This window comes from Pipistrellus kuhlii, unplaced genomic scaffold, assembly GCF_014108245.1.
Source record: "Pipistrellus kuhlii isolate mPipKuh1 unplaced genomic scaffold, mPipKuh1.p scaffold_m20_p_4, whole genome shotgun sequence".
NCBI lineage: Eukaryota > Metazoa > Chordata > Mammalia > Chiroptera > Vespertilionidae > Pipistrellus > Pipistrellus kuhlii.
This window is the reverse complement of record NW_023425540.1, coordinates 34,602,126-34,616,311: the sequence shown is the minus strand read 5'-3', so window position 1 is coordinate 34,616,311 and position 14,186 is coordinate 34,602,126. Positions and strand designations below refer to the sequence as shown.

Here is a 14,186-nt window from a genome sequence, read left to right as displayed (position 1 = left end):
AGACTTTCCATCTTGACCACAAACTTATTAGCACTCCTTCTAAAACAACACCTAGATGTGAAACTTAGTGAGGTTATGTAAAAAATAAGCATGAACAGTTTTCTCAAGTTGAATTTTAAAATACTTGCCTTAATAAAATTCTGAAACTTTTTATTCTGCTGGAGTTCTTTAAATAGGCTGACAGCTTCTTTGTGATGGCTACAGAACTCTCCATATATTTTCTTCATCGTATTTGCGTTTTCTTCTGAAAACTGAGAATAACATTTCAGTGATGATTTATAAATCGAGTCAGTTCTGAACACTACAGGGAAAATGCAATTTTCATATATTTCAATACATACTTTGCAAATAAAGAATAAAGATCCTGGTTTCCAGAGCTCAATGCTGATGAGCATATGTTAAAATAATTGCCTATTAGTAATCTACAAATAGACAATAATGTTGGCATATTCTGTTTAAAAAAAATCATGGAACTTCTGAACACAATCACTTACCTTTTTCAGTTAAAAAAAAAGTGGTCAAGAGGTAAAGGGAAGACAGTAATCTAATGTGATTATGTTATACTAAACTAATTCAATTATCAAATAGCCAAATAAAAAACATTTGATATAATTTATTCTTTTTGTAATCTTTGTGATTTCAACTTATAGTTTGAATATTTTTGAAGATTGAAGAAAGGATTATGTGGCAACACTTGGGGACCTCTCACTAAGGGTCCATGTCCATGGACTCAGTCCTCAGTCTGGAGTTTGATTTCTGTCAGCACATCACAAATAGATCAAGAGGCAGGTAATTGATCATTGGGCAAGATAAAAGAGAAAGATGAGTAACTATGGTGCCAGTTAATTAACTGATGGAGAGAAGCAGAGATGTGGGCTAGATATTTCAATAAGCTTGACTTATAGATCAATCTCTGTCTCCGAGGCATGAACTCTGGGGCTTTCATGGTACAGAGCTGCCTCCTTTTAAAACGAGCCAGTGCTTGCCTTGAAGATGCTGGTAAGACTATCACAGCACACTGGGGAGCCACATTATTGGAAAGCCATCACAATAAGAAGTTTAAATAGAATTTCCATAAAGGGATTTATTGTGGCTGTGACTCTTGGTGGAAGTAGTGATAGGGCCAGTCACTGGTTTTTGGAAACTGTCAGGCATCAGTCATATAAACTAACATCAAACAAAAGAAAGTCAACCAAAATCATCTCTCAATCAAAATGAAGTTAATTCCAGTTCTCCATTGGTGGTTAATGCCGTGGAGAATCCGCAAACCTTTCAGTTTTTGAGTTTAGGACCTTTAAACCTCTCTTACCTGTTGGACTAGAATATCTCCAATTCGGTTAATGACGAAATTCCTGTCATTGTCAGCACAGGATTCCTGCCTCCGCTCCTTCATGCTGTAGAAGAAATGCCTATGAATTTCAAGTAATTCATCCAAGCAGGGGAAGATTTTATCCACCGTGCTGTGGTCCAGCTGCAGCTCCTCCTTCATCCCTTTCCTGAAGATCTCAGACATGATGAAGAGGGTCTGGATGTGATGCATTTCCGTTTGCATTAGCTCTGAAACACGCAAGCAGGAACAGGTTCTTTTACACAAGAATCCCTACTGACCTAAGCTAGTTGCTGAACACTATACGTCACACAAATTAAAAAGGAAATGTTTAAAAATAATCTTCTTCCACTACAAAAGTCAGCATCAATTAAACATTCATGCAAGCTTAAATTAATCAACATTTTCTGTTTTTCCAGATAGAAGAAGATAAATTCAAGTCCAATACATAAGAATCCAATGTATCTGAAACTCTCATAACATAACTAGCTAGTGTCTTTAGGTACCTTTAGCTAGGAACTGGTCTTATTCTTCCCTGAATGTTCTCTGAAATATAACTTAGTATGTCTCAGTTTTTCTGTTTTGCTTTGTTTTATATATATATATATATATATATATATATATATATATATATTTTTTTTTTTCTTTCCACTTTCTCTAGGGGAAAACAATGTATCATGATCAAGGAACATCATCAAGGAAGTAAAAAGACAACCCATAAAATGGGAGAAAATATTTATAAATCATATACCTGATAAGAGACTTGTATCCAGAATATATAAATAACTCTCACAATAACAACAATAAGCCCACTTCAAACATAGGCAAAATATTTAAACAGATATTTCTTCAAATATATACAAGTGGCCAATAATTACATCATTACATGTAGCTATCAAGGAAATGCAAATCAAAACCAAAGTGAGACACGACTACACACATACTAGAATAACTGTAATAAAAAAGATGGACAATAAAGAAGTGTTGGTGAGGTGAGGATGTGGAAAAGTCAGAAACCTCATACTTTGTCAGTGGGAATGTAAAATGGTGCAGTTGCTTGGGAAAATAGCCTGGAGGTTCCTTAAAAGGTTAAACATAAAGTTACCACATGACCCCAAAAGTGGAAACAACCCAAAATACCCATCAACTGATAATTAGATGAACAGAATGTGGTATATTTACACAATGGAATATTATTCAGGCATAAAAAGGAATGGAGACTGATACTACAATATGAATGAATCTTGAAAAACATAATGCTAAGTGAAAGAAGTCAGTCACAAAAGATCATATACTGTATAATTCCATTTATGTGAAATGTCCAGGACACGAAAATCCCAAGACACACAAAGTAGAGTAGTGGTTTCCAGGGGCTAAGTGGGAGGGGAAAGTGGAGAATGACTGCTAATGGGTACAGGCTTTTTCCTTTTGGAGCAGTGAAAATCCCATGGAATTAGACGGCAGTTGATGGTTGCATACTAAAAACAATTAGGTTCATTGTAAAGGGGTGAATTTTATGGTATATAAATTAAATCTCAACTTTAAGAATGCAACATGAGAGAAAATAATAATTCACAATTTGTAAAATAGAAGCACCAGAAGTCCTAGATTAGTTTTTCCAAACTTATATGTTTTAAGAAAGAATCTAAAATGTCAACAATAAAAATAAATTAATTAATTAAATTAAAAAATTAGCCATGGAGGGTAAACAAATCTAAATGTAGCTTTATTATTTTATCATAAACAAAAATTTCTTTAATTGAAAACCAACTAACTTTACATTATTTTCTACCAAGTTTCAGTGCTAAACACATAACCATATCATTTCATTTAATCCTCTAGTCCATTTATCTAGCATGACTCCAAAATAAAAATTATTTCCCTCATCTTTAAAAGACAATAAAGAAGAAAATTGAAAGAATTTTCCCTAATCCAAGTCTTTCTGACACAAAGGCCACGTTATGAACTACCCTACATGGTAAATTCATTCAAAATGGGTTAGGTTCTTTTTTATAATATATGAAATCAAGAGAAAAATGAAGAAGAATTACAGTATGATATAACTTGCATGAGAAATACTGGCAGCATTTCCTTTCCATAGGAACTCCCACTGATGCAGCTCTGGACAGACTTGAAGCACGCTCGCATAGCACCTCACCTGGCCTGCATGCCCACCCAGGTGAGAAGGGTCCTCACTTGCCCATGGACTCTGTGGGCCACACATGCACACAGGCACACCTTGTTTTGTTGTGCTTTGCTTTATTGTGCCTTTATTACAATAAAATAAATTTTTGCCTTCACCAGCAAAGCAATTGTTACTCACTTTATTGCAACATTTGCTTTATTGCAGTGGTCTGACACTGAACCTGAAATAGATCTGAAGTCTGCATGTACATGGGATCAATGAAAACTAAAAGCTAGTCTTATCTTTCAAAATAAGGTGTCTTCTCGAAACTACTATTTAGCATCTACTTTGTACTTGAGAAATTTTTAAGCCTCATTTTTTCCAAACTAGTGCATAATTGAACTTCCCCTGACTCAGACTGCCTCCACCTCACATGGCATGAAATAGTAAATGTCAGCAGAGTGTAACTCCATAGGCAGGACGGCATCACACCGTCACACATTGCCCTAAATCCAGGTGCTGCCCCTCCCATTGCTGTCTACCTGATTGGCAACCGCTGGTGCATGCCCTGTCCACCCTACATTAATATATGTGAGTTTTTTCTGTGATTCTTATAATAGCAGAGGTAAATATATATAAGCCATGCTTAAATAAACTTTAAAAGGGTGTAAGAAATAAATTCTGCTTTGTATCACGTACACACAATGCCTTATTTAATCCTCACAACGTTTTAAACCCGAGTATCGTTATTCTCATTTTACAGATGGAGACACTGAGATCCAGGTGAATTAAACAATTTATCAGAGATCAAATAACTAGAAAATGGTAGCATTTGGCCCTAGCTGGTTTGGTTCACTGGATAGAGCACTGGACTGCAAACTGGAAGGTCCCAGGTTCGATTCTGGTCAAGGGCACATGCTCTGGTTGCGGGCTCAATTCCCAGTAGGGAGCGTGTAGGAGGTAACCAATCAATGATACTCTCTCATCATTGATGTTCCTATCTTTCTCCCCCTCTCCATTTCCCTCTAAAATCAATAAAAATGTATTTTTAAAAATAAATAAATATAAAAATAAAAATCACATTAAGAAAGTTGCTTTTTAAAAAAAAAAGAGAGGGAGGGAGGGAGGGAGGGAGGGAGGGAGGGAGGGAGGGAGGGAGGGAGAGAGAGAGAGAAAGAAAGAAAGAAAGAAAGAAAGAAAGAAAGAAAGAAAGAAAGAAAGAAAGAAAGAAAGAAAGAAAATGGTAGAATTTGAATTGAACTGAGGTCTGAATGGTTTCAAAGTCCAGGTTTTTTCCTCTACATGACACTGCTTCATCCCAAGGAGCATATCTGAAAAGCTTACCAAAAATGACATCCTGTCTTTTGATGACATCCTTCTCCTGTCTACTACAAAACGAGGGGTCCACCACAAGACTCCAAGATTCTGCTTCAAACTCCTGGGCATCACTGCTGAGGTCGCTCCACAGAGAAGAATCCACGACATCTAATGTGGTTTTGGGAAAGTCAGAAGTGGAGTAACATGTGAAACACAAACAGACCTTCACAAGTACCCATGTTTATGGATTCATCACACAATAAACGTGCTATAAACAGAAACAACTAAGCCAAAATACTGTTGTTATGGAGTTGAAACATCTGAAAACCAAGACTGCACTCATGAAGGCAAAGAAGAATCAGATATTAACACAATGGTTATGTTTATACTTAAAAAAAAAAAAAAAATTTGAAGATTCTTCTGTTTGTTTTGGCTCGCTCTGTTTCAGTTTTACTTTTGGTAACCTTCAGCGTCCACGTGTGCTTGAACACAGAATCTTTTGCCCTGGGCTGTTTCACACTATTTACTCAGATTTGAATTTTGTATTTGTCCACTTTATTTTATCTTTTCTTGGTTTGCTGTCCTTACTATAAACATGGCACATGGTGTCAGGACGCAAGCCACATGAGCACAAGAGTTTTCTGACAGAATTTGACAACACACATACACACCCTTCAGGAAAATGAAGAGCTGTTTTGTCCAAATAGCACTCCTAGAAGTGATTCCAGCTCAGAGCAATAAACATGACATGGCAATGAACTTAAAGTCTTAAGTTTAAAATTAAAAACAAAAACAAAACAAAAAACACAGATTCCTGGGGCAGAGTCTACACTTTTCTCTTGTCACTACTCTCCTTTCATTCGGTTTTCCTTCATTTATTGATACAACTTGGATATGATAAGTAATTCCCCACATTAAGTCATACCTTACAAAATATGCTCTTTAAAAAAATGTTTTTATTCCCCTAGAAGTGGGAGGCAACAGATGACAATAAATATCCCAGAGTTCCAAGCAAGTCCTTTCTTAACTAACTGAAATATATCTTTTTAATGTATAATCCTATTTCAATTCCATTAATAGCTATAAAACTTTTTAAAAGAATAACCAACATACAAGGCATGCCATTCTCATCATTATATTTATGACATATGTCCACTAAAAAATACATCATGTTTCCTTGGTCACTCTATGGAAATCTTCTTTGGGTCTAAATTTTCTTTTTTTCTTTCTCTCTCTCTTTCTTTCTTTCTATTTATTTATTTATTTGTTTGTTTGTTTGTTTATTTATTTATTTATTTATTTATAGAAAAACCTATACCAAGGATACACCATGAAACAGAATTAAAAAGAACAAAGAATATTTTTTTAATCTTATATCCTTCAGAAAATATTCCTTTTGGCAAATGCTCACAGAAACACCAGTACATGCCAACATCTTTTTCTCACCTTCCATTAAGAAAGAATCCGTGGAGGGGGATGAGCCCATGGACTGTAAGAGCTCATCGGAATGAGACCTGCTTCTCCAGGCGTTCGCGTCACTCTCAGATTCCAAGGCTGGCCCTGGCCTCCTGCGGTGGGGGGAGGGAGAAGAGTTAGCCCAGCAATAGCTCTGAGGTGAGAAGACGTAAAACCACACAGACTCACCTGTCCAAGGTGGTGCCGGGAACACTTCTGGACAGTGGATGGGCCGGCCCCGCGGTGTCTTTCCTCCCAGCCGGCAAGCCGATGGGCATGGAGGAAGAAGGATGCAAGGAGAGACCAGCCAGGGGGACGTCTCTAAATGAAGAATCTGGAAATCAGAATGGATGCTTCATGTGTTTTCATAGAGGGCAGTAATTACAAGAAGTACAGGAGGCGAAACACTCAGTGGCCTCTTCTAGCGTTTCACATGCTCAGCCTTGAAGCCAGTTCCCTCCACATCCCAACACCTGCTTCCGAATGTCCCTTCCATGTCACACCCTCCTGACAGCAGGTGACAATATCCACTTGGAGACTATGGGTGGCTGGGATTAGACAAACAAACAGGAAAATGGGACAGGGAAACACTGCGGCAGCTTTCTCATAAACCACTGCTTGTCCTCCCCAGAGCCAGCTTCGAAGAGGTGCAACGTGTCATTAGCACTATGACTAGAATGCATAGTGTGTGTATAAGCAAGCACACGCACACACAAAGCCTGTCAATGGATTGGAATGATGTTGGGGAGTCTGTGTCTTTATGGTCTGTGAATTTCAGGCAAATAAAAGCCACGCTGAGCCCATGGGCTGTAAAAGCTCATCAGAATGAAACCTGCTTCTCCAGGTCTCTCACATACTGAAAACTAAGTGGTGCTTCAATGCCTTTCTGGCCATTTCTGAAATGCTGTGGCCATAGGTGCATTTACATTTGCTGGATTCTATCTATACCTCCCAGAAAATATTTTAGTCCTATAATAGCATAGCTGTCACAGGCACCTTCTCAAGCAAAAGGGGGATATTACAAGGAATTTGACACATGCATGATTTAATGTTATTCTTGTGACTCCCAAATAAAGAAAGGGAATGGATGGTATTTTATTAATTATAAGATGTTTTTTATTTTCATGCTTAACCTTATGAAAATGAGAAGTACCTTAAGCTCAGGTCAAAGGAACTCCGGTGTCAGAAGAGCCAGTTATTTATGTCTCAGCTGTACTGACTGCATTAGCTCAACCTGTGTAACATCACCTCCCAATCGCATGTCACCATGAAGATGCATACCTCCTTATCCCCTAATTCAAGAGGTTTTAAAAAACCCAGTTCACACTTCGTTACAGCCTTGAAATGAAAAGGGATCACAAACTTCAAATGCAGGTCACATGGCAAACAAGGCCACGTGAGGCAGAAGAATTGCTAATCTCTCACAACACATCAAAGGATTTCAAACATAGGAGATGATGGTATGGCTGGTTCTTGCATGCAACATAAGGAACTGTGAAAGGCTGCAGTTACATTCAGGAGGAATTGTTTAAATTTTATATATAATTCAATGAAAAATAGGACCACCAAATCTAACAATATGCAAACAAAACTTGGATAGATCTTGACATTTCACAGCCATCCTAGAGGAGCTAAGGAGATTCCAGCCTCAAGCACAACTAAGAAAAACACCAGGTTGTTATGGTAATAAACAGAGAACGATAAGAATCTATAAATTCCAAACTTGAAGATTTCTCTCCTAATTTTGTGATTCTGAAGAAGTGTGTGGTGTGTGCTTGTGTAGATAAAAATGTGCTGCTAGGAAAACATAAATCATGTGCATTTAATGTATTTATTTTCCCTTAAAAGGTTATTAAATCGGTAGTGCATGTTATGCCAGATTGCATCTTAGAATTGAGGCAAAATCATAATACCTCTTCCATATAGTCCTCCATAATATAAAAGAATATGACCTCCATGCTATGCACCTGAAACTAATAGAGAATAACATCGAATGTAAACTGTAATTGATTTTGTTTAAATCATGCAGTAATGTCGTACAAAGGCTTTTAGGTTGCCATAGAAGTTTACACCATTCTTGATCTCTTTGTATACTGGTAACTAAAAATTATGCCAAGCATTTGTTCTGAAAGAAGAAATAATTGGGCAAATGAGAAAACAAAAGTTGGGGGTATTTTACATTGGAAAAAAATTATGGAATATACGAAATTGGGAAAGTTCTAGTTTTCCACATCACTTACTTCCAAGGATGGTCTGTGGTTTGTTCTTGTTAAATTTCTCTTGGAGTTTCTGGTAAAGAACATCAGAAACACATAAAATAAGATCAAAGCACCAACAAACAACAAGAATGTCCACACAGTTAGTACACAAGATAGGATTCTTATCACATCATTTTCATTATTTCAAAGAGGAATTCAAGGCAAAAGACATTAAAGGCAACAAAGAAAAATGTTATGGTAATGAGATGCTAAGTTATAATGAATGTGTGCTTCATGAACGTGAGTCTCATGAATATCCCAGCTTTATTAAAAGCCTAGAGGCAGACAACCCTAGCTCGCATTGAAAGGGGAGTTTCTATCAGCTATGCCTTTCTCCCACTTGTTGCTTTCCATCCTGGCTATTCCTCCTGCCTACAGGACACAACTCTGCACAATAGACATCGCCCTCAACTCTGTGGCCTGACACAGCGTGTGATGCAGTTCACATGGAGGTTGTGACTCTGAGTTTCCCTCTGAAAGTTCCTCATGCTTTCTTACATGCGTTCCTGACATGTCTTCAAAGTGGAAAGAGGGGAGTAGGATGATAGGTGCCCATCTACTCAAGCCCACCCCCAAACACTGAGCACATTCTTCTAGTCCCGCGAGCCTTAGCATAGTCCCGGACCAGCAGCATCTCTGGGGAACTTGTTAGAAATGCAAATTCTCAGGCCCAACCCAGACCTCCTGGGTCAGAAGTTCTGGAAGGAGCGCCCAGAAATCTGTGTTTTAACAAGTCCTACAGGTGCTGATGGGGTTTGATGTCTGAGAATTACTGCTTAGGCTTCATTTACATATAAGCAGGGTTCACACTGGTAAACCAAGCAGGTTCCCGCAGGAAGGCAGACCCACCCCTCCTCACTGCCTAATTCTGGTGGCCAGACTGCGTTTTCCCTCCAGCTCTGGGAGCACACAGAGAAGGGACTAGCCCTACACTTTGAGCGTGTGTGATTTTGTCATTGCAGTGATCGTTCTAGAAATAAATCTAGATGATAACTGAGGAGTCACAACCTAAACGGATCATATGAAGCATATGAGCCAGAGAGAAACATGCACATGCACAGGTGACAGCGGTTACCTTGGGACATGGAGGTGCGGCATCTTTACAACTTTTATGTACACTTGCAGTACAGTCTGTAACAAAGGGAAGAGATTTTTTTTTTTAAAGTGTCATATTTAAGTTAATCAGAACATCGTGGTTTTACTGGTCATTATAAAATAGCACATTCACACTAAAATATATTTAAGAAACATAAGGAAAAAAATACTAACTGATGTGGAGCCCCACTACACTGTCCATTGTCTGATTTCCCTGGAGGTACCGCTCTCCTTTTTGCAGAGGGACTCATCCATTCCGACACCTGGAGTTTCACACGACTTACATGTCTGTGTCTGCCTGAGAACTCGCTTGCTATTATCGGCCTGTATTGTAAGCGATTTCAGACATCTGGCTGGTAGCAACTGCCCACTCCCACACCAGGTAGAATGCCGATGGAAGTGGAAAGAAAAACTCACACCACCACTGAGGGGGAAAAAAATATCATTGGCTCCGACAGGAATGCTTACGAACCAGAGGTAGCCAAACTAAAAGAGGAAAGTTAGTGGCCTGTGTTTTTCTCCAAGAAACAACGTGGCCTCATCTCCCTGAAAGATGTAAGGGAACACCTTGCCTGCCTTTTTCTGCCACTGGCTCAGAGACCCAAGCTGTCCTCACCTAAAACTGCCCCAGCGTGGGGACTGCTTCCTGCCAGGCTGCTGTCTCCATGTCCTCCCTGCCCTCCCACACGCCAGGGCCACCCTATCCCACCCACCCCCATGCCCTGTATAGATGCAGGAACCTGTGGCTTATCAAAAGCTCCATGAGAAAGGATTCTCCAACCATTTAGGTCCATCAAAGCCACACTGTGCAGGAGGTTGAACCCAACCACCCTCCCTCCTGTGGGTCTACAGAGGCATTTCAGCCAACACCACAGTGGCCAGTAAGCAGGGCCCAGGCTGACCCGCAAGCTGGTCCTGCTGGCAAACATGGAAACCAGAAGCCCTCTCTTCATTCCAGAATAAGCAAATAAAAAAACAATAAAGAAAAAAAGAAGCTGTGAGCTACCCTAGCACAAAATTATACTGAAAACAAACAGGTAGAGTGAGCCACAAAGTATTACTGAATTCAGAAAGAGAGAAATTTTTAGATATTTGAATGTATTCTCCCGAAGAGACATGAAATAGGCCCCACCGGCCATGAAGGAGGAAGATGTGAGGGCAGCAGGAGAGGAAGAGGAGCTCTGAGAGATGAAACAGGACTGCGAGGAGGGAGAAGGTGGAGAGCAGAATGTGAACCGTGAACCGGGTGTGAAGAATCAATGCGACAGAAACATCAAAGCAGCACTTTGAAATTAAACTTGAAAGATTTCCTCCAGAATGTGGAGAAAAAGAAGGTTATAATCATAAAATAAAAGGTGTCATACAAAAAAAGACAGATAACAGAGATCACACCTCTCCAAGGAAAAAAATATGAAAAACTAGATCAGAAGCAATAGTCAAAGCGACAACTGACAAAAACTCCTTTTAAAGCTAACAACCCACCCACCCCACCCCTGCAAAAAAGATAGATCAAAAGCTCTGTTTCCTAGAAAAAATAACTAAATGAAACCTATTCTATAGAAACATTCTGACGATATCTGTATGATTAAAAATTGAAAAGTCCTCAAGTAGACAAAGCAGGTCACCCACAAAGGAATAAGGTCAAGCAGGCCCCAGACTTTTCTGCTACAATTTTAAATGCTCAGATAGAATGGACCAGTGTTGACAGAGAATTGAGGTAGAAACATTTAGCCTAAGAACTTGGCCAGATAAATTGCTTTTTGTGTGTGAAAGAAGCAAAGATATACCCTTAGATGTACAAGATTTCAGAAAACAGACAAATAACCTTCTTTGAATTTAATCTAAGGCAATAATAATCTTCGAAAGGTATTAAGAGCAGAATCAAATCTAGGAGTTCACAAATAAATCCAATTTTATTTTTTAAGGAGCAAAGTGGGCTAAACAAAGAACCACAGCTAAAAAATTGTTGTAAGTAGAGACACAGAACTGAACACAAATAGCAAGTTGGTCTTGAAATAGAAAACTATTTCTAAAAGATTATGCCCGTAATATAAAAACAATAATTTAATGATGAATTGGTATACTAACAGAGGCTAGAAGTAAAAAGAGTAAATAGAAGGGAAATAAAAGAGTATGTAATTATAAGCTTTTCATAGCCCTAAAGTTAGTATTAATAGATAATAAAAGAGCATATCTCCTTGCCAAATCTATGAAAAAGATAAAAGCAAATAACTAACCCAGACATCAAGAAAAATAGCATAGAATTATAAAGGATAGTTGATAGCTGCAAATGCAAATTAGAAAAAAGATGTTATAAAACAAGGCCTCTCCGTTACATTACAGAGCACCTAAGCCCAAAATAAAGACGCACACACCAAATCAAGACCACAGAGTTAGGTAAGGGAAATACAAAGGAAAGGAAAGCAAGAGGAATATTAATTTTAAACAAAGTAAAATTTGATGCAAAAGGCATTTAATGGCATTAGAAATTAATTTTATGTTGATGAAAGTGAAATCTGCAATGAACTGTAACTTCAAAATATAAGCAGTACAATCTACTTATAAACAAGAAAAAACTTATAAAAATACAATTTTCATGAAAAACTAACAACTCAGGCTATAACAAAAAAAAATTATGGACACCAGGATTTTTTTAAATGTATTTTTATTGATTTTAGAGAAGAATGGAGAGAGAGAGATAGAAACATCAATGATGAGAGAGAATCATTGATTGGCTGCCTTCTGTACATCACCTACTGGGGATGGAGCCTGCAATCCAGGCATGTATCCTGGACCAGAATCAAACCTGGGACCCTTCAGTCTGCAGGCTGGCGCTCTATCCAGTTAGCCAAACCAGCTAGGGCCACCAGGATTTTCAATATTTATATCATATTTTGTTTCACATCATATTTTTAAGGTTAGAAATACTAACTTTCATGATTAAAAACAAAACTATACCAATGAAATAGGATTATTTGTCAAAAACAGCAGAGATTGGACATGTCATATTCTCTTATCCAATGTGTAAAAAAAAACAACCTTAATGTATTATAACTAAGAAGTTTAAAACTCTAACACTCCCTATCCCCACAACTATAAATCTTAAAAACTTCTTCTAAAAAACTGTGGGTTAAAGAGGAAGTCAAATGTATATTCATACTGATTCTAGAATTTAATCTAAAGCAATAATCAAAGATGTGTACAGTTACATGTGCAAACGAATTCTCAGTGCAACATTATGCTGGGGAAAACTTAAACGTACACTACGGTAAGTAAGGAATAACTAGACACATGTGATAGCATCCTCAAATAAAACATGAGCATAACAAGCTGACTTTTTTTTTATTAAAAGGGACTCCATCAAAATATTAAGTAGCAATGTTCTCTAGGTGGTAAATTTTGGATAACTCCAAGCTTCTCCTTAAACCATATATCTTATATGAATTTTATTAGATTAAAATTACTACTTTAAAAGCTGAACACAGCCTATGTACTTTCACCAATCTCCATCTTCCAATAAGACTTCCATGGCAAATCAGTAGGAACCAACATATTCTATACTACCAAGATCTACTTTTCAGCAAGCCCTGGCTCCCTAAGCTGCATCAATTACATCCGAGTATCTAACTACATATTATTAATTATATATTAACTACATATGACTGTCTAAGGGCCCAGCTTAGTGATGGCTGCTGAAGGGGATACAAAAGAATTGTATGATTATAGTCCTTAAATAACTTAATGTCCATTTTAGTAGTTAAAATCAAAAGAGGTTGTACATAACCCGGTATTAAACAGAATAAGTAGGTCATAAACGTGATGTGTAAGAATTTAGGCCACAGCAGTCAGGGAAGATCTCCCAAAACGAGGTGGGAAATGTGGATTGACATAGAGAAGGGGAAACTGAGAAAAGGGAGATTATAATCACAAGTGAAGGAACAGAGGCAGGAAACCCCGCAGGAGGGGAGAAGAGGACAGCAGGCCTGGCTCAGCCCCCGGCTGTGAGGCTGAAAGGGGAACTAGCCGGGGACTGGCCAGCAGGAGGCAGACCAGGAACCACAGCCAGCAGAAGAGCTTGGGCTTGTCCAGGAAACAAACAGGAGAGAAGCTCTTTTGTGCATGTGGGCTGTTGAAAGTGGCGTTTTACGAAGACTGATGTGGTAAGTGTATTCAGAATAAACTGGAAGTGAAAATACCTGGAGAGGGAAACTAATGCAATTTGCTCTCAGCAGTCCCCAGGAGGGTGATGAGAATGTACGTGAGTGGTCCCAGGGAGATAGGAAAGGAAACAGTGGTGGGGGGACTGGTCCCAGGGAGGCAGGGAAGGAAAGAGTGTGGGGACTGGGGTGAGGGGAAGAGACAAAAGGGAAGAGTCGTCAAGGTGGCCAAGGTCTGAGCTTGTATTATACCATTAATGCAGCAAGAAGGACGACCTTTCACATAAAACATGTGGGTGGTGATGCCCACAGTGAGGGTCACCCTGAGCCTGTGTGACTGGGACAGTCTTAGTTTATTATCCCTGTAGTTCTTCCATACTCTCCAAAGTGGCCACACATTACCTGATTGCTCAGCCTCTCTAGGCAGCTGGAAATATGGAAGTAGAACGTGG

The 14,186-nt window shown here is 38.6% G+C and overlaps 1 protein-coding gene across 8 annotated transcripts in view; it reads right to left on the bottom strand.

Annotated features, from left to right (window-relative positions):
• Window positions 1–14,186, bottom strand: part of ARHGEF28 (Rho guanine nucleotide exchange factor 28) — a 238,305-nt gene that overhangs the window by 56,159 nt on the left and 167,960 nt on the right. For all 8 annotated transcript variants that reach the window (XM_036410844.2, XM_036410855.2, XM_036410845.2 and 5 more), the window contains 7 exons: window positions 9,558–9,613; window positions 8,465–8,513; window positions 6,414–6,558; window positions 6,216–6,337; window positions 4,797–4,937; window positions 1,310–1,557; window positions 129–251 (listed from right to left, as the gene is read on the bottom strand). In XM_036410844.2, the coding sequence (XP_036266737.1) occupies window positions 129–251; window positions 1,310–1,557; window positions 4,797–4,937; window positions 6,216–6,337; window positions 6,414–6,558; window positions 8,465–8,513; window positions 9,558–9,613 (884 nt within the window). The remainder of the gene's footprint in view (window positions 1–128; window positions 252–1,309; window positions 1,558–4,796; window positions 4,938–6,215; window positions 6,338–6,413; window positions 6,559–8,464; window positions 8,514–9,557; window positions 9,614–14,186) is intronic.